This window comes from Xenopus laevis, chromosome 2S (assembly GCF_017654675.1).
Source record: "Xenopus laevis strain J_2021 chromosome 2S, Xenopus_laevis_v10.1, whole genome shotgun sequence".
In the NCBI taxonomy this organism is placed as follows: domain Eukaryota; kingdom Metazoa; phylum Chordata; class Amphibia; order Anura; family Pipidae; genus Xenopus; species Xenopus laevis.
Window position 1 is genome coordinate 139668568 of NC_054374.1, and position 26258 is coordinate 139694825.

The 26258-nt window shown below is 42.4% G+C and overlaps 2 protein-coding genes across 2 annotated transcripts; one reads left to right on the plus strand and one right to left on the minus strand.

Annotated features, from left to right (window-relative positions):
- Nucleotides 1-845: 845 nt before the first annotated feature.
- Nucleotides 846-2758, plus strand: LOC121400363. The gene is made up of 2 exons (XM_041583275.1): nt 846-1184; nt 2025-2758. The coding sequence occupies exons 1-2, from the start codon at nt 1097-1099 to the stop codon at nt 2618-2620; spliced, it is 684 nt and encodes a 227-aa protein (XP_041439209.1). The 5' UTR covers nt 846-1096; the 3' UTR covers nt 2621-2758.
- A 14497-nt stretch (nt 2759-17255) lies between these two features.
- krt7.S (keratin 7 S homeolog) lies at nt 17256-23939 on the minus strand. The gene is made up of 9 exons (XM_018250168.2): nt 23383-23939; nt 22521-22732; nt 21154-21214; nt 20808-20903; nt 20525-20689; nt 20272-20397; nt 18903-19123; nt 18343-18374; nt 17256-18249 (listed from the first exon to the last, which is right to left on the minus strand). The coding sequence occupies exons 1-9, from the start codon at nt 23845-23847 to the stop codon at nt 18029-18031; spliced, it is 1599 nt and encodes a 532-aa protein (XP_018105657.1). The 5' UTR covers nt 23848-23939; the 3' UTR covers nt 17256-18028.
- Between the last annotated feature and the right edge of the window lie 2319 nt (nt 23940-26258).

Genomic DNA, 26258 nt, shown 5'->3' on the forward strand with positions numbered 1-26258 from the left:
AATCCGCATTTCGGCTCCTGCCGGTCCACAAAGATTGTTTTCATCTTTTAGGTTGTTTCTTTGATGGACATTTTTACTACGACATGTGCCTGCCTATGGGTTGTTCAATCTCCTGTTTCTACTTTGAGGTTTTCAGTTCCTTTATAGAGTGGGTTGTCAGTTGCGAGTCAGGCTCTCATTCGTTAACCCACTACCTAGATGATTTCTTGTTTGTAGGCTCAGCAAACAGCAGTAGTTGTTCAGGCCTCCTAGCCACCTTTCGTTTTGTTGCTCAGCAGTTTGGTGTCCCTCTCGCTGAGGAGAAAACAGAAGGTCCTACTGTAGTTTTGACTTTCCTCGGCATTGAGATTGACACCATTCGGATGGAATTCCGTCTTCCCAGTGATAAGATGTTTAAGTTGCTAGCGCTAGTCGAGCAGGTAAAAGACGCCTCCAAAGTTACCCTGAAACAGCTCCAATCATTGTTAGGGCTTTTGGTTTTTGCTTGCAGAATCATGCCCATGGGTAGGGTTTTTTCCCGACGCTTGTCCCTGGCTACGAAAGGGGCGAAATCCCCCCACCATTATATCAGGATCACTCGGCAGTTGAAGGCTGATCTAGAGGTGTGGAAACAATTTTTGCAGGTCTTCAATGGTAGGTCATGCTGGATGAGCCATGAAGTTTGTAATCACGACTTATCCCTGTTTACGGATGCGGCCGGCTCGGTAGGTTTTGGGGCCATCCTTGGCAATCAGTGGTGCTTATGTGCTTGGCCCGAGTGTTGGGTTGAAGCTGGCCTTTGCAAGAATTTGACCTTACTTGAGATTTTCCCTATTGTGGTGGCGGTGGAGCTCTGGGGCGAATGCATGTCAAATAAAAAAGTTTGTTTTTGGACTGATAATTTGAGTGTTGTATTTGCAATTAACAACTTGACGTCTTCTTCTTTGCCTGTTTTAGCTATGTTGCGCCACCTGGTCCTGCTTTGCTTGACGCACAATATCTGGTTTCGAGCCAAGCATGTACCGGGGGTTTCCAATTCAGCAGCTGATGCTCTCTCTCGTTCACAGTGGCAGAAATTCCGGGATTTAGTCCCAGAGGCAGAGTCCCGCGGACAGGAATGCCCAACTACCTTATGGGAGATAGTGGAGCGCAGCTTATGAACATGGTCCGAACTTCGGTGGCCCCAGCCACTTGGGCGGCGCATGGTAAGGCTTGGGCTGAATGGTTTTCCTTGTTCCCGGTTACCACCTCCTGGGCACCCGATAATTGTTTTCAGGTGGCTGTGAATTACCTTTTACTTCTTCGGGGGCGTGGCCTTTCAGTTGCAGTTGCTAAAAAGCGATTGACGGGTTTGGCATTTTTGTTCAAGCTAATGGGGGTTGAGGATGTTACGAAACGTTTTCCCATATTGCAAGCCATGAAGGGTTGGGCCAGGAATTCTGTTAAGAAGGACTCCAGACGACCAGTCTCGTTTGCACTACTGTGCAGGCTTTTAGCTATTTTACCCAAAGTCTGTATATCCAGTTATGAAGTAGCTCTTTTCAGAACCGCTTTTGCTTTAGCTTTCTTCGCAGCATTGCGAGTTAGTGAACTGGTCCCGCAAAGCAAATCAAAAGCGGGAGGCCTGTTATCCGGTGATGTGCTCAGCAATTCCTCTTCCATTCTTTTGTGCATCCGGCGCTCTAAGACTGATGTTTTGGGTAAAGGGTGTTGGATCCCATTGACAGCGATTGCGGGCCCTGCCTGTCCATGTGCCCTGGTGTCTCAGTTTTCAACGATTAGATCTCTGGGTGACCGTTTTCTTTCACACCTTGATGGTTCCCCGTTGACCCGCTTTCAGTTTGCGGCCATGTTTAAACGTTGCTTGTGTCAGCTTGGTTTCAATCCTAGCGAATTTGGAACTCACTCGTTTCGCATAGGTGCGGCAACGGAAGCGAGTCTTTGTGGCCTCAAGGATGAACACATTAAAAAAATTGGTCGCTGGAAATCAGCGTGTTTTACAACCTACGTACGGCCTGATTTACTGTCGTTTTAATTTCTTCCAGGGCATCTGCATGCGACGGTTTGGATGGTTGGCCATTCCTATATTCGGCGGGCTGAACAGAGAGCGGCATGTCGTCCAGGAGGAGACACTTTGGGTTTTACAGGGGTACATTTTCAATGGCGTGGCATGGGAGGTTTGCGGTGGTTGCAGGTCTTACCAGAAGTAGTGGCCATCAGCAGGGTTACACCGCCCCCGGTCATATTGGTCATTCACGCAGGCGGCAACGATCTAGGCAGTGTACAGGTAGCGGTGCTGTTGTCCCTCATCAGGTCTGATATGGGCAGGTTTAAAGCGTTTTTCTCGGATATGGTGTTAGTTTGGTCGGAAATCGTTCCCCGGCTCTGCTGGAGGGGGGCGAGAGACCCGGGTGCCATTGAGAGAGCCAGGCGCCTTCTTAATTCCCGGATTTCCCGTTTTGTTCGTGACAGGGGGGGTATTGTAGTTCGTCATAGACTGTTGGAAGGTATGGATCAGGGCCTCATGTTGCGAGATGGCGTCCACTTGAATGATATCGGCCTTGATATTTTTCTTTCCGGTTTACGGGATGGTATTGGAGCCGCTCTTCTGCGTTTGGGTGGGGGTCGGAGTCCCGTGTAGGTGTACAGGTACTCCTCCGTGGCGGGGTAAAAGTGTCCTTGCCATTGGTTATCCAGACGGTATTTGGAATGACCTACATGCCCACCGCGGCTGCGGTGGCTGGCATTTGGAAATTAATGGTTGGTAAATTAATGGCAAGTTTTCTGTGTACCGTATGAATAAGAATCTGTTTAAATAAAAGCTGTGGCCGACCCTAACCCACTAAAAGGAAGTTTTGCGTCAGTGTTGTTATTTACGCTGTGGGTTACATTAGTTAACTGTTATCACACATTAATCAGGCATGCCTCCTCACAGTCTGAAGGGCACCAAAGGGTGTAGGGAGGGTGCCAATGACTGGGAGGAGGGATGGCAGGCCAGGGGATTGGTGATTGGGGGTTTTAGGCTGGAGTATTATTGGTGGGAGCAGAAGGGGAGGGCAGATATATATGGCAAGGAGTGCCTTACCTGCTTCCTCTTCCCTCAGGATCCTGGAGCGCTGGTGGAGCTGCCCACCCACCCTCCCGTCATTTACTACAGTCAGTTGTTTTCTGCAAGTTTTGTATGTTTGTCTAAAAAAAAAAAAAAAAAAAAAATACCAAAACAAAAATGTTTTTCATTGATTGTATTTCCTTGTCACAGCGGGGTAAAAGTGTCCTTGCCATTGGTTATCCAGACGGTATTTGGAATGACCTACATGCCCACCGCGGCTGCGGTGGCTGGCATTTGGAAATTAATGGTTGGTAAATTAATGGCAAGTTTTCTGTGTACGGTATGAATAAGAATCTGTTTAAATAAAAGCTGTGGCCGACCCTAACCCACTAAAAGGAAGTTTTGCGTCAGTGTTGTTATTTACGCTATGGGTTACATTAGTTAACTGTTATCACACATTAATCAGGCATGCCTCCTCACAGTCTTTGAACTACAGACACAGCACGGTCTGCATTCAGCAGCATTATATTTAGTATGGTGGGCTGGGGCAGTATATAAGCATGTCAGGTCCCCTCTTGCTTGCAGGTCAGTCGGATGTACAACTATTGATTGGGGCAAAGTGCTTGTATCCCACAGTGCTGTGCTGAACTTTACACTGAACTTTTGATACAGAAAAAATACAAAGTGCAGCAAATCCCACAGGCACAGTGCTCAATGGATGAAATTGACTGCCCTTTATGGATCTTGCGCCTTTATTATTAATAAATGTGCACTCATGTTTATCCATATCTGTAGTGTGAAACTTGGTCACTGTTCCACAAGAATTGCACGCCCTGCAGAAAATGCATGTGAAATTCCTGTCCTATTTCATTCTAAGCAGCTCACACACCAATAGCAGCATTCACACAGTCACATAACCTCCTCACAGTCATCCTACGGCAAATTTTATTAGAGGAGTCCTATTAAAGGGACCAAGGGTGGTTTTAAGAAAATGTAAGAATCTACTGTGCCCCCCCCTTATATGGGCCCTTGGCAGGTACCACTTGTACCTAAACCTTTAATGATGGCTCCATGGCCAATCATAAGTTACTGGAGATGCCAAATACTATATATGCATCATAACTCTTCATGCGTCAATGTAGAGACTCATTAGTCTTTAGTCTTGTAGTCCCTCTGCTTCCAGAAAATATGTGCACTGTCCAATATGCAAAGCAGAGGGGCATCAGGTCCCAGAATACATCACTTTACAATGGAACAAAGTGAGGTGGGATTACATTATCCCGTGTGTCTCTGGAATTATCTATATAGTTAGAAGTTGAGCGTATATATACACTTTTTCTCCATTAGCCCAAGTGACTGCTCTCATGTCGAAAAGAGGGGGTATTTTCCCTTTAAATAAACAGTGGCTTTAATGTAACAACCAACAAATAAATCTCTCGACAACATTTGATATCAAAAATCAATACAAACAGTATGAGCAAATATTTAGCCAGTGCCTTGGCTCAATGTGGCACTACTGCAACTCTTTAAAGAGATTAACCACCATGCAATTGTTTACTATAGGTTTGAACACAATTTTGGGTTCAAGTCTCCTCTTTGTTGCTTTCCCTTACATTGCAATATGCTTAATAATAGTCTGGATGCTACAGTTACAGGGATTTATAAGATAGGAAATAAGAATTTAGCCAACCCCTCTTCCCTTTACCTCCATTGGTGCATAAGGTGCAGGGCACTGTGCTCAACCTATAGGCACAACTGTTGCACTGCTGGAGCTGCATGCAGTTGAAGGGAGTATATATGTGCATTTGCCATCTTTGTGCCCCCCCCCCCCCCACAAGTTCAAGTTACTCCCATTTCCATGCAGTTTAATAATCTGCCAAATCTGTAGGGTTCCGATTCCGAACACTGTGACTGCAAAGGGACACAATTATTCTGGGGACAGCTATTGCTTCAGACACTATTAGGCTGCACAAAAAACTGTAAAGTGAAAAATCTTCGTACAGCACCTAGTTGTTTAAAATATGTTATTCAAATTCCTATAGCAGAACCCGGTCAGAAACATTTCAGGTCTTTGTTTGGCCTTTATCAAGCTTGATAAACTAGGACACATTTTGTAAGTTTTAATCAGTTGTGAGTAGTGATGGGCGAATCTGTGGCGTTTGCTTCGCTGAAAAATTAGTGAATTCGCGAAATTGCTGTAGCAGGAGAATTTCCATATTTCGCACAAATATTGCCCTTTGGTTCTTGGGGCTATTTCCTGCTCTCATTCAGACCCAGATTTGTGGCGAGGCCACAAAGGCCCGGGCCTAGGGCAGCAAAATGTGAGGGGCGGCATGCCGCCCAGTCGCTTTCTGTTGAGCACTGGGGATGTGCAGCTCCTGTGCTTGCTCGCGTGCGCTCGTGAGGAGGGGGGCAGTGCTGGCACTTGGACCACACGGCCCAGGGGCACTAGGACCACGCGAAATATGGTGGCAGCCTTGGGGCGGTTGAAAAGGAAATCCGGCCCTGCTATCACTGGCCATTTGACAGAACCTATCCTATTTCCCATTGTGAAAAACATACTGCACCCAAGGAATATAACTGGCATTTTAACTGGCAAAAAATACCCTGAATGACGTTTTGGAAAAATGGCAAGTTTATAGAATGCCTTATCTCCCAATATTTCTAAATTTTAAATGGGTTGTTCACCTTCCAACACTTTTTTCAGTTCAGTTGGGTTCAGATAGTTCACCAGAAAAAAGTATTATATATTTATCTTTTTTCCCTATTAATAACATTGGGATCAACCATCATTTTTACCGGCCATGCCATGCCGGTAAAATACCGTCCAGGTGGAGTCCTGTAGCGGGTCGGGTACCAGTGGGTTGCCCGCAAAAAAAGCAGGCACCCTGCTGAATGAGGGGAGTATAGATGTGGTTTGCAGGTCAGGTTGTGGATCTCATCTAAATTTCTTATCTTATGTACTATTATCCATATTTTACTCCTTTTAAAGTTTTACAAAACTTGTTTCTGTCCCTGTCCACTTTTGATGATGTCACTTCCGCTTTGCAGCAACATCACTTCCTGTTTGATGGTGGTCGACGGGTTGTGGGTCGGGTTATGGATTAGGCAGTTGCAGTCTGGGTCGGGTAGCGGATCAAAGTGGGTAAATATGCGGGTTGTGGTTTGGGTCACGGGCTGTAGGTTGCGGGTTCGTATCGAGTCCGGGTTTTAGGCAGCTGTTAAAATTTATACAATAGTTGCCATTATTCCCACAGATGTTGATTGAGAGATGTATCAACTAATGAAGCAAATTGTAACAGTTCAGAATATGAACCTGGATCACTGAGTCGAAACAGACTGCACCACTACTATAATACATAAATAATATACAGTAAACACTCTTCTATTTGGTTATCTTACCTTTTAATCTTAAGCATGGTATGACAGTTACAATAGAGACATATTTTTTAAAAAAATTCCTAACTTAATTCGTGGTTGGAGTTTGCAATGGCTAATTGAATAGAACTACTAGGAAATCATAATCAGGATAATCAACAAGATACCTATTATCTTGTTGATAATAGGTATAAGAAAATTACAATGACTAGATATAAGAAAATAACACTGATGAGCAATGACAGCTACACAGAAGCAGGTAAGTCCTTAAATGAACTCCAGTGTTGGAAAACAAGTCACCGTTAAAAGAAAATATAAATGATAGAATAAGCCCTATGAAATATTTCACCTTTAATATTAAAAGCCAGATAAGTAGATGTGCCAATTGAGTAGGTGTGTGTGTGTGCCGATTAATCTGTAGGATAAATTTGTTTGGTGTCAAAAAGTCACGCGTGGGTGAGTCATTGATTGCCACCCTGCTAAATAAACAGCTCATTCACAGTGCTAAGCAAATCCAGATAAAGTTTTTTGTGAAAAAGGCACAGTATATCGTTGCCTGGTATTTAACTGAAACCCATGCAGGTTGTGGGATGATCAGAAATTTTCTAAGGGGTTCAATTAGCTGTGTAGTACAGACTATGTTCACTAGTATAGAAACACAATTTGTCTGTTTATAGATGTTAAAAGACATTAGAGAAACAACAGGTGACAGAATGTCAGTTATTCCTCTGTAGTGATCTCTAGTGACTTTAGGCCCGTGTGATACAGAATGTATTGGCTAGCTTCTACTCTGTGTGTGTAGGACCCACCCTGCTGTGTGAATACGCCTGTCCTGAGTACAAGGAGCCAATTTCAAGCAAAAAAGCATTTCTAACGTGAATTTTCTGGCCCATTGTGTGAAATGACAGTCGTCTCCAGTGTCAGACAGGGATGTCCGGGCCTATCAGAAAACTTTACACTATAGGCTCCTAGTATTCTTTTCTTTATATTTCTTCCATCTATTTAGCCTCTTTGTTCCCATACACAACTAACTATTATAAAACAGGCATAATAGTTAGAAGCAGGATGATATTGAATCATCCTTCCGAGTCATACCCGAAGGCATGGGCTCCGTTGTCCAAGCTGTTCCCAGCTACCGCCAGCGAACAGCTCGAACGGGTGGGTCCCCCTTCACGGAAGCTAGGGAGGGCCCACCACCCCGCCCCCCCCGAAGGGGTTTGGGGACATTTGGACTCCTCTTCGCCAAAGCTAGGGGGAGTCCCGTCTACCCTGGGTTCTGCCGAAGCTTCCCCCAGGGCGTGTCCAGTGGCCTGCGAATCCAGCCAAAAGACCGTGACCCCATCCAGGGTGCTCAAACCAGACACAAAAAAGGTGCTGGAGTGGGCGGTGCAAGGCCATTGGTTGCCTTTTGCAAGGCTCTGGTTGGCAGCCAGAAAAAGAAAAGACTTCCCGCCCACCTAATGGTAAGAGCAAAGGAAGTGAAGCTTTGATTAAGCATGGGTGCATGTGCATCTCCCCTGACTCAAAACGCAAATCAGGGGCCACCCTCATGGGAGCACAGCAACCCAGCTTTCATCAAGCTTCCGCTTGTCAGCCTAGTCCAGAGGACCAATGGTTTCTCCGTTAGAAGCAGGATAACCTACTGACATGCAGGGTTTTCCTTCTATCCCGGCAGTGGACTAGTCTGACACAAACAAGTTACTACACTTGTGGGGCAGAAGAGGGGCAGTCAGTCTTATTTATAAACACTGGGCAAATTTGCACCTGGGCAGTAACCAATAGCTACCAATCAGTGATTAGATATTTCCAGCCAGCTGCAGGTTGAATGCTGAAAGCAATCATCTGATTGGTTGTTATGGGTTACTGCCCAGGTGCAAATTTGCCCAGTGTTTATAAATGACCCCCAGTGTGTCCTCTGTCTGTGGAGTATTGCCATGTGCAAATGAGTCCTTAAGTTTAATGTTACCCAGAGCATTTCAACCACAGTTGTCTGCCACCATTTCCTATAGTAAGGGAATACATGTGGTGGTGACACACCCAGGAAGACATCAGGGAGATACTGCAGTCAGGGAACCCAATGACAGAGAGGGCTCCAAAAGATGTAAAAGTGTGATTCACTGATCATGAAGGGAGTGGGACTTAGGGTGACAGTGAATTTGTTTTTTGTGGGACGTGGGTGAGTATATCTAGAGGAAAGTGATAATAATGATTAGAGGCCTGATTTCAGTTATCTTTTTTTGCTGAAATTCTAATTTTATGCTCCACCTAGAGGCAAAAGAACATAAAGAGAAATTATCAGTGATAAAACAAAAATGCCCTTTTAAATAAACAAACAGTTGGGCATCTCAGTCAGGGACAGACAGAAGCTAAGTGATTTCCTGCCTTAGGACACTGGCACATTCTGACCTGTGTGCGCACCATGAAAATTTAGATTACCATTCAAAGGAAAGGCATCCACTTACTGAGCTTTAATTCATGCGAGCAACAAAATGATTTGATCATTGTGCCAGTTCCCTTACTATCCATAAATTCAATCTCAACACTAGGAAGGCACAATCTATATCCTACCTAAAACTGAAAGCAATCTTTAAATGTAGGGGGTGTGAAATATTTAACCTATGCTTTGTGGGTGGGAGGTGTTCCCATTTCATCCAAGGCAAGTATACAGTAGGAAGTTCCTGTTCCCTAGTATATAAAAAGGGAGGGAGCACATGGTCCCATCTCTTTGAACTTCACCAAGTGCCAAGAGTTGATGTGCTGGGGAGCCTGAGAAAGTAGGCCGCAGTAAGAAGACTAGCTAAGATGAGAATTAGCAAGTAGCAGTGCTCTGTTCTTGAGAGCAGCTGGATAGGTAATCCCAAGTATTTATAGTATTTGGCAGCCAATGTGGGTCCAGAAAGTTAATTTTGTGACTATGCAGTATTAAGAGAAGTTGTGACAACTACAACAGTGCCAGACAAGAGAGGAAAAAGTCCCTGGTAGAGTGTTCATATCAATGGGTTCATGGGTTTAGATTCTATGGCTCTTTCCTGAATGCCCACTGGGCCATTGTGCTTAACTGAAAATCCACCAGGATAGATCAAGAACTGGTCTTTAATTGTGCTAACTTCTGGTTTGGAATGTTAAAAGGAACTGTAGGCTCTGTTGACTTCCTCTTTATACAATATTGTTTTAATATAATAGTATAATAATAATATATCTATACCACTGTACAGAAAATGTTGCACAGCATTGCCTTACCCCACACTATATACCAGGCTCTGATGTGCTGCCTGAGGCATAGTACAGGGTATTTTATATTTTCTTTGGCCATTACTAAGTGGCATTCATCTAAGCTGACTTCCCTTTCTCAATTCATATTTAAGTATTATCAAAATACATCCCCCAAAGGCCCAGTGAAGAAATCCAGAAAAAAAATCCTCAAACTAAAACTGCAAAAGGCATGGCTATAAGTCTTATTGATTAGGACCAACACTTTCATAAAAAGACCAGCACCCAGAATTCAAAGTTTGGCTTGCATGTGTATTCAATAAGCGTCTTACTTTAAAGGGGTGATATGACAACCCTATGTCAGTGTTGCTGTGTATTTATGTATTCTGGGGGGGGGGTATTTAAAGCAGGTTGAAATGCATGACAAATAGACACAAACTTAAGTGTTTGCAATAGAAGCAGGATGCATTTGCCAGCAGGATGCAACTACTACTTGTTTGTTGTATTCAGATATTTACCCTTAGCTTACAATCGACTTTACACACACCAGACTGGACAGGCTGAAAATTCAAAATATATTTTCTTTACCTGCCTGGCACAGTCTGCATCTGCCACAGGGAAAGCAATTACCATGTATTTGCATAGAAAGTGACTGCAGGCAGGAAGGCTGTTTTGACTGTCTGATTTTCTCTAAGAGGACAGCGAAAGTTAAAATACTTGGTGTACAGTAATCAGAAAGTAATTGCAGCCTGTTCAGAAAAGTTATTGGGTCAGCAGCACCCTAAGGGGCAAATTCATCAAAGGTCGAATATCGATGGTTAACCCTCGATATTCGACTGGGGAATGAAAATCCTTCGACTTCGAATAGCGAAGTCGAAGAATTTTGGGCAAAAAGTTCGATCAAACGATCGAAGGAATAATCGTTCAATCGAACAATTAAATCCTTCGAATCGAACGATTCAAAGGATTTTAATCCAACGATTGAAGGATTATCCTTCGACCAAAAAAAGTTAGGCAAGCCTATGGAGACCTTCCCCATAGGCTAACATTGGGTTCGGTAGCTTTTAGGTGGCGAACTAGGGGGCCGAAGTTTTTTCTTAAAGAGACAGTACTTCAACTATCGAATGGTCGAATAGTCGAACGATTTTTAGTTCGAATCCTTCGATTCAAAGTCGTAGTCGAAGGTCGAAGTAGCCCATTCGATGGTCGAAGTAGCCAAAAAAACACTTCGAAATTCGAAGTTTTTTAACTTTGTATCCTTCACTCAAAGTTAATGAATTGGCCCCTAAGTGTATCAAATATTTTTTTTATAGGTGTGCAGGGAGAACATAAATGCATCAGGGAAGTGGAAAAACAGAAGAACAGACAGGTGCAGACAAAGGGGAAGCCCCTAAGAAATGGTTATTAAAAATATATCCAAGGTTTAAACAAAAATATTAAGAAATAGGAAAATAAGAGAAGAGAGGGCAGAGGGGATATGGATGTGTTATCTTGGCTATGTACCAAGCAGAACATGGTCACACTATGACTCCTCTCTCAGCTGGGTCTTCGCTATGTTTTATAGGGGAAGGAAAAAGTATTGTTGATCTACACCTCCACACTCTTAACACTAATTCTAAAACAAAGGTTAATTTAACAACAGAGATGGTACAAGTGAAAGAGGTAGATTTGTTGCAGTAATATTCATTAGACTCTTTATATAACTGTCTAAATACACAGGGTTCCCTCTTCCCCAATTTTCACTAAGGGCTTGGTTCCCATAGGACATTCTCCTTTACTGGTGCCATATGCTCTAGGCTCTCCAGATACATGCACCCTGTACAGCAGGTGGAGTCCTAATGGGAATAGATGTGCTCCCATAGAACATAGACAAGAACTAGTCATAACATCCTTTGGCCAATCGGAGAAAACAGAAGCATAGGCTACAGTGACCAGGACATCCTTATCCAGTAGGAAAATTGCTAAACCAGTGGGGGATATAACCTTATTGGTTCTACAGATGAATAAAGAAATGGAACGAGCAGGAAAGAAGATGAAACAATGGAAGTGTTAGTAAGTAAAAATGGAAGGTTTATTTCTTTTATTATGCAAAAAAAATCCCGAAAAACTTCTTGCTGAAAGATAAAGCTACAATTTCAGGTAAAGTATGTTAAGTACATATGCAAAACTCCTGTGCTGTTTAAGAATATCTGGATAAAAAGGTTTTAAAATGAATAATTTAACATATTCAATGATAGGGCCTTCCTCACCTTTTTGTACCTGTTTTGATTGTGATGTTTGTTACTCCATATGTTCTATGTATGTAATTCATGTGATGTAGTTGTATAATCACATTTACTTTACAGTGCTACGCAATATGTTGGCGCTATATAAATACGTGTTAATAATAATAATAATAATCCAAGGGTCTCGGCAATTAGGCATTTATAGTATCTTGAAAAATATTAAATCAGTTTATGCTGCATACAATACCACTGCATTTCCTCTCTTTAAGGGGGACTATCCCAACATGGCGACCCCAAAAAATAAAAAGATTATCCAAAGGTAAGCAGCTCTTTGGAGGAACTAAGCATGTTTTGATTTAACCAGCAAGGCTAGGTTGTACTAAAAGCATGTCCTAAAGCTGCTGGTTTGCAAGAAAATAGAATATATTTGAATTTCTTTTCAACCCTACACCCCCATTGAATATTCAATATAAGTGCATTGAAAAAGGGCTTGCGCTTAATGAAAAAAAAGCTGCCATGTGTCTGATCCTTGCGAGGCAAATAACAAGATAACAGTACACAGATAATCCCCCGTCATAATTGATTCCTGCAAAGCTGGGCACTGGGAATCTAATTATCTACCTTGCAAGGACCAAGCAAGCTTCAGCATAAGGAATAACAAAAACCATAGATTTTTCATAAATTATTGAAAAAAAAAATATTCATCACAAGCCCTGTTCGTTGCACTAATTGTAAAGAGGGTTTTACTGATATAACAAGGTGGGACCAGTGAGGATGCAGCCACATTCCGTATTCCATACCCTATAACTGGTCATTAATATAAAGTGGAAATGTAGACAGAGCTGCCTGGAAGGCATCCTTTGTTCCCTATTTTACTCCACTGCGTGCAGGTTTCTGGAAGACACAGTCCTTTGCATGCAGGATCCATGCTCTTCGCTGTCTCCAGATTTAGAATTAATTTCTGTACATGTTTTCAGGTTCTCTTCAGTGGAGGGTGGGGTGGGGGGGGGTAAAGTGTTACTGACACTTAAGACTTCCTAAACATTGAGATAAGGAAAGTCAATGATCACACACATCCTCAACATTCCAAGGAGGCAGACACACCATAGTGAGGGACCTTTCCTTGGCGCTGCTTCTGGCCTTACTCTCAGCAGACTGCACATTTGGATTGGATCACACCCTGCATTTAGAGCAGGCCAACCAGTTCATTGCCAACAGCATCTGGTTTCTGTTTGATCTTAGACTCCCTATTGTGAATGTTCTGTAAACAACCCATATTTTTCTTCAGAGATAAAGAGGACACTTTTAAAGGGCCAACATACCTTCAAATTTCCCTGCAGAATTGTGAATTATCAATGCTGGCATAATTATAGGAATCTCCCTGTTCATGTTATAAGTAATTTACAAGGGGTCATTGCTACTACAGAGAGCTCTGCTGGCGCCATTTACCTGGGCACACCTAACAATGTCATTAGACCAGGTCCCATGGGATGCTTTGCACATCCCCTTCTTAGTAGGGGATTATATTATGTACGGGCCACAAAAAGTGATCAGGAAACAATGGCAGCTTAGACAGGATTTTGCACTATGGAAAGGTCTGAAAGAACCCTTAACAGATGCCTGTTGCCAAAAAACAAGCATTTATTTTATCACATTCATACACATTCATACACATACAAACTTGGCTGGTTGGAACATCTGCTTCCACCACTTCCAACTACTGTTAATTTATATTACTGGCCTGTGCCCAAGAACCCTGTGCCCAAGTGAAACAAGTGAAACAATTTTCAAAGAACAATATTTTTATTAAAGCCTAGGATAAAATTAAAAAAAAAACTACCTAATTTAAAAAGGCATATGAAGAATTTTGAATAATGTTTTATCTTTTTATGTTATTTGCCCTTTTGATTAACATTTAATGACTTATAAGATGTCCACGGTGTATAACTTTGATCTGTGTGTTAAAATGTTTTTGTTATGTTACAAATAATCTCCGCTGTTGCAAAACAGATTTACAATAGGAAGCCAAGAGCAGGGAAGGGCAACCTTTTCACATCCCTCTGTTTGCAGAACTAGAACCCAGAGCATATTTCACTATATCTCAGGGTGAAGCTGGCACTTCATTTTGAAACTAACAGTATTGCAAAGGTTACCTGTTCCCGGGTAGGACCAGTTCCAGGTTGGCTAAGCCAAGAATGATAATTGAACATAGGGAATTTGCTTCCTCCCTTGAATCACAAGTAAATTTAAATATCTTATATCAACCCACTAGGGTTTTAGGACGCAGTACATTGTTTATGGGTGTTGTTAGTGAAGACCCCACAATGTTTCTGAAAGATTCATTTTAAAGTGAAGTCAATGAAAGTGGACACAGGGGAGTACAATTTTACATTATATTTTACATACACCCCAGCATTAGTGTGCCTCCCCCTTTTAAATCAATACATGTTGACAAGACACTGTTCAGAATATCCTGAATATTTTTCAAAAAATGAAGATGGTGTAAGCCATACTTAAAATAGGGTATAAAATATAGATGAAGGAAAAGGAATCCAGCAGGGTTTACTGCAAACAAGCTTTTATTTTTCAAAAAAGTTTTTTTTCAATAATCCCTGCTGGAGTTCCTTTTCCTTCATCTATATTTGGACCATATGTAGCAGTTGCAGCACAGAGCAACCATTAAGGAATCGGAGACAAGTTGTTTGAAAATTTGTACTGACCACCATCCCACTTTTCTACTTTAAAATAGGGTATGTAGTATTTGTTAAAGCAGGACTTAGAGGTGCTTGTGTACCAATGTTGATCTAGAGCAGTGCTTTCCAACTTCTGTGCTACTGAGGGCCGGAAATTTTCTGGTCTACATGGTGGGGGGCCGATAATGGAAGCCAGTGTTAGCCACTCCCCTTTTTAGACCACACCCACTTTAAACCACACCTAGAGGTGGGTCAACCCGGCCAGGCGCCGGCTGAGTGCGCACTCAATTGTACATGTGTGAAACTGCGCTGCAGCATGCATGCGCGAAACTGCACGCATGCACCAAACTGCGCTCCAGCGTGTATGCGTGAAACTGTGCTCCAGCGCGTACACGCGAAACGCTGTGCACGCATACGCAGGAACACATTTATAGAAATAATAGATGCGTCAGTCAGGGAGAGACGGGACCGGACATGGGGTAGGCGACTGAGCGGGTATGTGCCTGGCGCCCCCCCCAGCTTTGCACCCTAGGCATGTGCCTACTCTGCCTACCCCTAGTTCCGGCCCTGACCACACCCATGTAACCACAAAACCATGTCCACATTAATAGCACACCAAAAAAACATATGGTCAGTGTTCACTGCAGGGATATCACTCATATGTGAAAAAAGTTAAGTCATATTAAGACATACCCTTAAATCCATATACCTGCTCCTCCCCTGTGGCTAACACAGCACCCCCCAGCACATGATTAAACACCTTAGGGGTCCCAAACAATGATGTGAGATTATGGCACACACATGGAACATAGGGCAGGCAGAGTCTGGCACACACAGGCAGCATAGGGCAGAACTGAGCAGGAGACAGGGAAACCCATCAGACTCACTCTAAAATGTACTACATACAGTGACACAGTGCTGGTGTCCCATTAGCATTTTGTATAAGGTGTGAACAGGTGAACAATGTGGGCAGTTTCAGTCTGGGTCTCAGGTGTGAACAGTACAGGGCTTTAGGATGTGAACAGTGTGCAGGGTTACAAGTGTGAACAATGCAGGGTGGATTACATGTGTGAACACTACAGGGGATTACTCTCTGAATTTGAGGTTTAAACAATGCAGGGGCCAGTTAATCTCTGTAGGGATACCTATTAAATTTTACACATGGTAAACAGACACAGCAGGCCGACTTTCATGTGGAGGGACACACAAGGGGGGGGGGGCACGGATGCGGCCCACGGGTCGCCAGTTAGACAGCCCTGACCTAGAGCATTTAAAAAAAGGAAAAGAAAAACCAGAATGGTTTGGACAAATAAAATACGGACATAATACAGAACTACTTAGAAACATTGCCGCAAAGGAGACCACTCTCAAATTTTGAAATCTATTTCCAATATGGTACAAGCATAAAAAAAGGTATAACAAAGATATACAACCTACTAGGTGAACCAAAAGAAACATTAAAAATATCTCACATGATTAAATTGGAACAAAGACTAAAGAAAACTTTCACAATTTTTACTAAATGTGTCACTCATCAGGATAATTATTACAAAATCCTATAAACAGTAGAACCCCCATTTTACGTTTTTCAGGGGACCAGAAAAAATGGTGTAAAATCCAGGAAAATCAGGGAAATGTATTATGCATAATATTTAGGTGGGACCACAAGTGGGAAAACTTAAAATCAGGGGGATGTCAAATGGGGGTTCTACTGTAACTGGTACCTAAAACCTTCATGGATAGCAAAAATGTATCCCAAAGCTTCAAATCTATGCTAAGATGCAACAAAGATATAGGAGATATGTTACACATCTGGCACTACACAAAGTTTCGGGCTAGCTGCAAGATCATTGGTTTCAGAGGTCACTCAACAAAATATTCCATTATCCCCAGAAGCAATGCTGTTAAACATACATGACAAACTTGCAAATAAGAGCCTGGAAATACTGAGCTTCCAAGTATTAAACACCTGTAAACTCCTGATAGCTAGGAACTGGGAAAAAAAAGAATGTTCCAAATATCTACCAAGTACAAAAAGTAGTAAATAATAACTTAGAATATGAAAAAGCAGTGGCAAGAAGCCTGAGAGAGAAATGAATAATATAGGAAGCATGTAAACTTTGGCTATCTAAGACCAAAACATAAAGCCTACATTGTCTGAGTAGGACTATCTTTAGTAGTAACTACCCATGGAGATATAATTTTTTTTTTGTTAGATTTATAGTTAATGCTAGATCTTACTCCTTAGAGAAGTATATTTGTTGGAACAACACAAACTCCATTGCTGTATCCTTTTTGGGCTCTGCTATTAAAACTTACAATGGATAGTGATGGGCGAATTTGCGCCATTTTGCTTCGCCGAAAAATTAGCGAATTTCGCGCGAAATGGCAAAAAATTTGCGAAATGGCGCCGGCGTCTCGTTTTTGACGCTGGCGTCTGTTTTTTCGAAAAAAAATTTGACGCCGGCGAATTTTTGCCGCGAATTTTCGCAGGCGTTTCGCGAATTTATTCGCTGGCGGCGAATCGCGCGAATTCGCGCCTGGTGAATAAATTCGCCCATCACTAACAATGGAGTATTTTCTGGATTTATAGCAGTAGCTGTCTTGTCTTTGTGTACTCTCCGCACCGTGCCCAGACCACCTTTTTTGTCCAGACAGCAACCACAATAGTTATCATTCATGTATTCACAGTGAAGGAGAAAAAACACAGGAACAATACAATTAGAATGAAGGCGTTTTATTGGAGTTGCTTGTGTTTCTCACCAAACATAAAATCCCTCCCACAGAATTCAGATTTCCACCAATAACACACAGACCATATCTAAACAGTGATAACTACAAACATGAAACGTTCCATATACTGGGTGTTTTACAACTGCAAACAAACATTAAGGCATTGGTGTTCTTTTGTTTTCCCATCCAAAACTGCCAGATTTTAATCAGAGACTTACTACTATTTTTTCTGAGGGATATTAGCACAGTACTTATCTCTTATTTTACATATCAAGTCTCTTTTAAGGGAAAAACAAAACAAAACAAAAATCTGCCCAGAAATACTGCTATTTTTTGTGTATTTGTTTTAATACAGGCATGAGCAATGTAACTTGCAGCAGGCGTTACTGTAAAAACATGCCCAGACTTATGGTGAATAGGACCCGGAGCTTCAACACACGGTTAGAGCCAGTCCCACCGGTAGAAAGGGGAGCAGTAAAGAAGAAAGTTGCAAGGAGACACGGGTAGAGAACAAGGAACTGCTTTCTAGATTTCTGCCATATCCTCCAAATAACAACAAACAGCAAAATGCAGGTGCTTGATTACACACTTGGAAGGGTGTCACCAAGAGATATCTATAAGGGTATAACCCACTAAGTCTTAAGTGTTCATACCCTTACCAACACCTCCACATTGTAAACATTGCTTGTTTGGATTATTTGAGGGCTATGGCTAGTGCTCCTACCATCAATACACAGGGGACACCCTTTCGGCTGCACATCTTATTGCCTAAAGCTTCTGCTGGAGGAAGTTGTTGACATGGAGTAAGATTTCACGCCGGAGCTTCCACCGCTGCCGAACTTGACGGAGCTGTTTCCAAAGCCTCCAGCTCCAAAAGAGCTGCCACCTGAGTATCCAGCACCGAATCCACTGCTGCTGCCTGAGTATCCAGCACCGAATCCACTGCTGCCGCCCATGCTGCTGGAGGTTGAGTTCACCACAGCTGTGATAAAGTAAATATATTAGTGATCTATACTATATACACAGCAGACACAGAGCAAACAACCCTACAGCCAAAAAAGAGTGGGATACTTACATACACTAACTGGTCCGGGTCCGTCAGAAATTCTGTAGGGAGAAGAGAAATGGATGTTAGAGCAATAGGAGAAGGACAAGACCATCTTTTTTTCAAAGTCCTAAGATCTAGTTAATACCCCCAACATAACTATAGGCGGTGTTTGGGTAACAGTTAGTTTGCCTATACATATGTAAAAAGTAATTAAATAAAAGCACATAAAGCTATTAATAAAGTATGATGATATAAATTCATGAATGCCACATGCTGTGACAAGCTTATTAGGAAATGGACAATATCCCCTGACCAGCCTATAAGGGTTTAAAATGGATAAGGGAATAATACTTTTGATTATACAATTAGAAGGATACACAAACATGGAGGGAATCCAATGCGTAGGGAGGTGTCCTCTATTAAACTACTATAAAAATGCTTTGTATTGGAGAACTAAAGCTCATATATGAGTATAAAGCAGGTGGTGAGGTTATGTCTCCCTAAATCTTCAGTATTCTTCATTTATGCCTATCTACTACTGGTGGGTGTAGGGCAGAACTTTCAAAATATTTGCAAAATTCAATTACCTGGTCTCTTCTCCTTCCAGCAGTTTCCTGTAGGTGGCGATCTCAATATCAAGGGACAGTTTCACATTCATCAGTTCCTGGTAATCGCGCAGCTGGCGATTCATGTCTTGCTTGGCCTTCTGCAGAGCAGCCTCCAGTTCAGCGAGCTTGTTCCTGGCATCCTTCAATGCCAGCTCTCCACGTTCCTCTGCCTCAGCAATCTGTGCTTCAAGCTTAGCTCTCTAAAATACAAATACCATATAAAATGAAGAAATGCATTTGCCCGATTTATATTTAATACTACCATGTTGCTAAAGACTATTTACCTTCAAGGTTTGGGGTTCAACTCCAACCATTCTACTACTATCAAGAGCATTATATTAAATCAACAAGGACATTATGCTGTTCAGTTATTTTTATTTTAATAAATATAAAATGTGCTTTTCTGACTAAGTAAGGGATATTTATATCTAAGTAAGTGCAAAATAAATTCCTTAAGCTAACAAAGCTAACCACATATATCAATATTTAAATGAACATTTAATGTAAAAACAAAAGAGACTGCATACCCTATAAAGGAATACATTTCCTATAATAATAGCTACTATTTGATGGATCGGTTGACCAGTGGTAGGACAACACAGAGCCCACAACATGCAGGTGGAATTGGCAGCTTGTGCTGCTCATTATGCTAAGGCATAGAAGCTATAAACATTTGCATTATTTAGGAGTAACAGGTGATCACTTTATGATTCACATCTCCGCACCCTGCCCTCAAACCAGAACTGTAAAAGGAAAATGTGAATACTAATGTGTGTCTGCCGCTTGCTGTTTGTTCCTTCTAGGCAAAATTGCAGCGGTTTTCATTGCACCTGCTCAGGCATAATTAAATTTATTAAGAGAAGCTGGAACCTGTCGGCAGCATCCTAGTGTTGATCCATATAGGAAACTAGAGACAGCTTTATTGTACCTAAAACAATGCTTGACTAATGATGGAATAGCCAGGACTACAGAGTGGAAAGAAAAGAATTCAAAGGGCTTGTCTGGGTCACCAATGGATCAGTCAGATGTGACAGCTGAGACAAGTGCTTATCAGGGCTGCAGTGAGTATTTCCCTGAGGACATTTATTTCTAGGGAAACCCTGATGGTCATACATCAGTGATGAAGATGGCCCAGAAGGAGCAATGAACTGCAGCACAATTCTAAGGGTGCGGAGTAGGCCATTATCTTCATTCTGGGTTGGATATCAGTTTTAATAATCTAGGGTGCTCACCAGCCAACCCCCTTTTACCACTTGCTCAGGGCTACCTATAAGAAGGCCAAAAAACTTTAGTTGCAGGAGGAACCCTTTCCTAATACAATAATAGCAGAACTGCAATAGAACCTTACCTGAGCCTTTACGCTCTCAATTTCAGCCTGAAGCCTCTGCATAGCACGGTTCAGTTCAGAAATCTCAGTCTTGGTGGCGCGCAAGTCATTACCGTGTTGGCCAGCGGTGGCCTGCAATTCCTGGAACTGTAGTGGAAAAAACATGAAACGATCACTTCCAATCCTAAAAAAGGGGGTCATTAACACATTCTAGTCTCGTCATTTGCTGATATCATAAATATGATAAACTGGCTTCACATATGAGTTGTCCTACCTTACTCTGGTATGTGGCCTCTGCATTGGCACGGCTCTTATTGGCAATTTCTTCATACTGAGCCTTGACTTCAGCAATGATGCTGTCCATGTCCAGAGCTCTGTTGTTGTCCATGGATAGGACAACTGAAGTGTCAGAGATCTGTTCCTGCATCTCACGGAGTTCCTGGGGGGAGATAAATGATCCAATGAGAACTTCCAAAGAAGAAGCTTATAAACAACACAACATATATCTGTGAGTGTAAAATGCCCATTTTACTGGCTAGTTTATGTCTTGTACTTACAGCTTCATACAGGGCCCTCAAGAAGTTGATCTCATCTGTCAGACCTTCCATCTTGGCTTCCAGCTCTACTTTATTCATGTAAGCAGAATCCACATCCTTTAAAAAAAAAAGGTGAAAACAGTTAGTTTTATAAATATTGATGAAAGAAACACTCATTCATCCTATTTTGGGGGGCATTTTAATCTTCCATTGGCTGCAACAATTGCACAATGTAATAATTGTAGTGAGAATCCCATACCTCTGAAAACAAGAGGCCTTTACTAGTGGTATTTGTTGTTTGTAATGTTTATTGGATCCAAGAACAAGACTAATGAAGAGGAATTTACAGGTTTTTGCCAAAACTTACCTTCTTCAGAATAACAAATTCGTTCTCAGCGCCAGTGCGTTTGTTGATCTCATCCTCGTACCTGTAGGGAAGAAGGGAGAATATGGCGTGAGAGTGAGTTTTGCCAGAAGCGACTTCCAGTGCAAAACAAGACCTAACTGTGCCGACTTTCTATTCATTGTTCTATGAGCCGCTCAGAAAAGCAGGCAGTCATCTCTGTCTCTTCTCTTGTTTCATGCTCCATTTAATTAACTAAGCTCTTCTGTGCCAGGGGATGTGGGAATACTTTGCATTCCACCTGGGCACTGAACAATCAAACATTGGTACAGTTTCACTTCTAGCTGACCCTGATCAGGAACTGAATTTAAAGAAGAGGGGGCACTGTGCCCAACTTCTGCCTATATGTGACATACGGGTACTGCTGCCAAAATGTTATGAAAAGTCAAAGCTCAGCACCTACAACACCAAGGCCAAACTTGCAGTCACAACAATTCCTAATAACAATGCCCATTGTAGGGTATTAAACATAGCTCATCAGAAACAGTGGGCAGTAGGGTTTATATAACCCCTGCAGCACACAATCCCAGATTTACTTTTGCTATTCTAACTGCACTAAATGGACCGCAGATAATTGCTCTTTAGCAATTAACTGCATAAAGTTGCAACATAGATATGGAATTTTATTATGAAAATGATATGGGAAATAAATGCTTATAAAGTTATACAATATTTGTTATTTTCTGATGAGCGGTCATTGTATAGGGTGCAAATGCATCTGTGCCTGCAGCGTATTGCCTTGCAGTGGTGGAACTGAGTGTACATTTTCTCTCCCTTGCTCTGCTATTGACTTTGCTGGAAGAGCCACACCTAAGGTTTATCTTTATTGTTTGCTTTAGTTCCTGTCAGACTCAAATTGGCCGGCACTAGAAGCTTTTGCAAACCCTCCTCCCCACCGAATTCAGCCTGTTCTCCTGTCCCATGAGGGTGTGGCACTTGCCCCACAGACGTGGTATTGTAAAAAAAAAAATTCTACAGCTCTGCACAATACAGGAATTAAAAATCTAGAGTTTCTGTTAACTCTTCATAGTGAAAAGGCATGGAAGACTAGCAGACAGTGACAGTTGTGATGTGCCTTAAGCTATGAAGTTGTAAATTAGTTATCAGTGACACTTCTGCTCTTACAGGTTGTACTGGTTAGTCTAGAAAATTTGGCAGCTTTTTGCCTTGCAGAACTACCACTCGCTTGGGCTGTATGAAAAGGGCAATGCGTATATGATGGGAGTTGTAGTTCTGCAATCACTGAAGAGGTTACCAGTTGCTGCACTGGCATTTAACAAAAGATTGGCACTAAACGGTCAGTTACCTATGGGGACATTGGTCACACTTACTTATTCTTGAAGTCCTCGACCAGATCCTGCATGTTCCTGAGCTCTCCCTCCAGTTTGCCCTTATCGGAGGTCAGAGAATCCAGCTGCCTTCTCAGGTTGGAAATGTAAGCATCGAACAAGGGGCCAATGTTGCTGGCCTTGGCCGATTTCTGGTTCTGAAGGAGTTCCCATTTGGTCTCCAGAACTCTGTTTTGTTGTTCCAGGAACCTGACCTAAAAAAAAAATTAAAATCAAAATAAGGTCAGAATGCAGTATTCAGCATTTCAGTCATATGCATTTGCCTGCACGGCTGCTATGTTCAGTTCAGCATAATAAGGGAGCAAGTTTATGATACACACCTTGCACTAGCAGAGACCTTAGTGGTACAAAGCTTGTGTTAAAACTCATCTTCGGTGAGTGCAATCCCATTCATACACACTTTGCTGAGCCCATTCTATTCCTACACACTTTGCTGAGCCCAAAACCCACACTTTAAAACCCACAATGACCCCGTAAAATAAGTTTTAGTGCATTAGTTCACACCCATGTTAAGAGGATGCACAGAAGAGAGGATCCCAAATGCCCAATCTGTTATATTCCATCCTCTGCTGAACTACAAATCTAAACATCCTCCAGCAAGCTTTTGCCAGCATTGGAAGCTATAATATGACAAAAGGCAGGAGTGCAGCAGGTTGGACATCTCTGCATTTAGAAGCCCATAGCATGTAATATCCCCTTCTACTAATAAATGGACACCAAATGTAATATCCCCTTCTACTAATAAATGGACACTAAATGTGATATCCCGTTCTGCTAAAAAATGGACACTTTCCCTTAATAAGGGACACTGGGGAAAGTGCAGCAGCTGCACCAGGGGACTCACCTTGTCAATGAATGAGGCGAACTTGTTGTTCAGGGTCTTGATCTGCTCCCTCTCCTCCTGTCTGACAGTTTGAATGGTGGGATCAATCTCCAGGTTGAGAGGAGACAGCAGGCTCTGGTTAATGGTCACCTCCTGGATTCCAGGTCCGGAATAGGAAACTCCACCACCGAATCCTGCGCCACCGAATCCAGCGCCACCGAATCCAGCGCCACCGAATCCAGAGCCACCGAATCCAGAGCCACCGAATCCAGAGCCACCGGAGCGGCCGCTGCTCACGCCGTAGGAGACGCTCCTTTTCACGCTCCCCAGGTTGGACAGGCTGGAGCTGCTGAAATTAGCGCCTGATCTTCCGAACCCGGCGCCTCCGCTGGAGGAGCGAGTTGAGCTGATGCGCATTTGGCTGAAGCCGGCGTTGGGGACCGCGGAGCGGGTGCTGAAGCTGCTCTGTCTGTTGGCGAAAGACATGGTGCTCGGGTGGAGGTTAGTGGTGGTAGTAGTGCAGGAGAGGTGCTTGCTGATACTCTGGTAAAGAGATCTAGTACTCCTTCCCAGCCAGCAGCTCCCTTATATATACGCGCAGAGGAGCTGAGTTCTGCCCTGAGGCAGTGGCACAGGGATCAGTTTACCGCATGTCCCAGCTGGGTGGGGCCGACTGACTGCCACTTACACTTACCTGCAGCACTGGCCACACCTGGGTCCCTTCTCAACTGCCCCCTCCCAGCGGACTGCCCTGACCTGTTTGATTCAAATCAAAATGTTTAATACAGAGAGGAGCCCTTTCCCTGTTGGGAGTGTAATTCTTTACTATACAAAGTCTCAATAGCCATCAGTTTCTGCAAAATGCAATACTCCAGCTTATGCTGTTCTAAGATAAACATATATATATATATACACAACAAGGGAAAGTTGTGCTCACCACTATTTTTTAAAAACATTAGGCGGGGGTGCAATGAGGCTGTGACCACAAAATACATATAGACACATACAAGAGTCCTCTGCACTCAACCCATTATCAATATATTTAAGACAGAGACATTTTGTGCATACTGCTACTAAAAAATGCCTTACCCTTTAAACAAAACAGGGATTGTTTGTCCATATATTGCAATATATTTAAGCTGGCCAACTACGTCAAAGTCATCCCATATCTGGCCAGTCCTACGCTTAATTTTCATCTGATTCATTAAGAATTCTATTGCTTCATTATACATTTTACAAAGGGACTAGGTTTTACCTGCAACTTAACTTGCTGCTTTCAAAGTAAACCTCCATACTTGGCTGCCCTTTTATTAGACACCAGTGGGATCACCTGACTATAGCTGGGAAGGGTGGGAGCTACAACATAGAGCTGGTCACTGCTCTTGTATAACTATAACAAACAAGGGAAAGTTGTGCTCACCACTATTTTTTAAAAACATTAGGCGGGGGTGCAATGAGGCTGTGACCACAAAATACATATAGACACATACAAGAGTCCTCTGCACTCAACCCATTATCAATATATTTAAGACAGAGACATTTTGTGCATACTGCTACTAAAAAATGCCTTACCCTTTAAACAAAACAGGGATTGTTTGTCCATATATTGCAATATATTTAAGCTGGCCAACTACGTCAAAGTCATCCCATATCTGGCCAGTCCTACGCTTAATTTTCATCTGATTCATTAAGAATTCTATTGCTTCATTATATGTATAATGTATAATGAAGCAATAGAATTCTTAATGAATCAGATGAAAATTAAGCGTAGGACTGGCCAGATATGGGATGACTTTGACGTAGTTGGCCAGCTTAAATATATTGCAATATATGGACAAACAATCCCTGTTTTGTTTAAAGGGTAAGGCATTTTTTAGTAGCAGTATGCACAAAATGTCTCTGTCTTAAATATATTGATAATGGGTTGAGTGCAGAGGACTCTTGTATGTGTCTATATATATATATATATATATATATATACAGTAGAACCCCTATTTTTACATCCCCTGATTTTAAGTAGTGATGTGCGAATTTATTCGGCAGGCGCAAATTTCGCGTCGAATTTCTGCATTTTGCCGCCGGCGAATACATTGGCGACAGTTCTGATGCCGGTGACAATTGCAACGCCAGTGACAAGTAAACGGACGCCCATTTACTTTTAATGCGCGTCAAATCTCGTCTGCATCTTGATTGTTGCCAGAGTCAATTTTGTTTTAAGAATTTCACAGGAATTTCCTGAATTTTGTGGCAAAGCAATGGGACAAATTCGCCCATCACTAATTTTAAGTTTTCCCTCATTTTATATGGACCTATATATTATGCATAATACATTTCCCTGAATATATATTTTCCTGGATTTCACACATTTTTTTTCTGGTCCCCTGAAAGGGGGTTCTATATATATATATATATATATATATATAGATAGATAGATAGATAGATATATATATATCAGAATAAACGCACTCACAGTTCTTCTTATTGGTGCAAACCCAACTGGTGTTCAGGCCTGGATTTGCGGCAAGGCCGCATAGGCCCGGGCCTAGGGCGGCAATAAAATAGGGGCAGCATGCCGCCCAGCCGCATTATGGGGACGTGTGCGTCCCCATTCAATTACAGCAGCTGCGCCGGTGTTTTTTCGCCGGCGCGCTGGGAAGGGGAGGTGAGGTGGGCGTTAGGACCGCGCGGCCTAGGGGCGCCCGTCATCGAAATCCGGTGCTGCTGGGGATTTATTTTGACGTTTGGGCTATTCACTTAAGCCGTCCTGATGAAACGTCAAAATAAAACACCAGAAGACCACAAGAAGACCTGTGAGTGCAGTTTTTCTGCTATATATATGACCTACCAAGGCAGTATTTTGGATTTGAGTGCAACAGTTTGGGACTTGGTATATATAT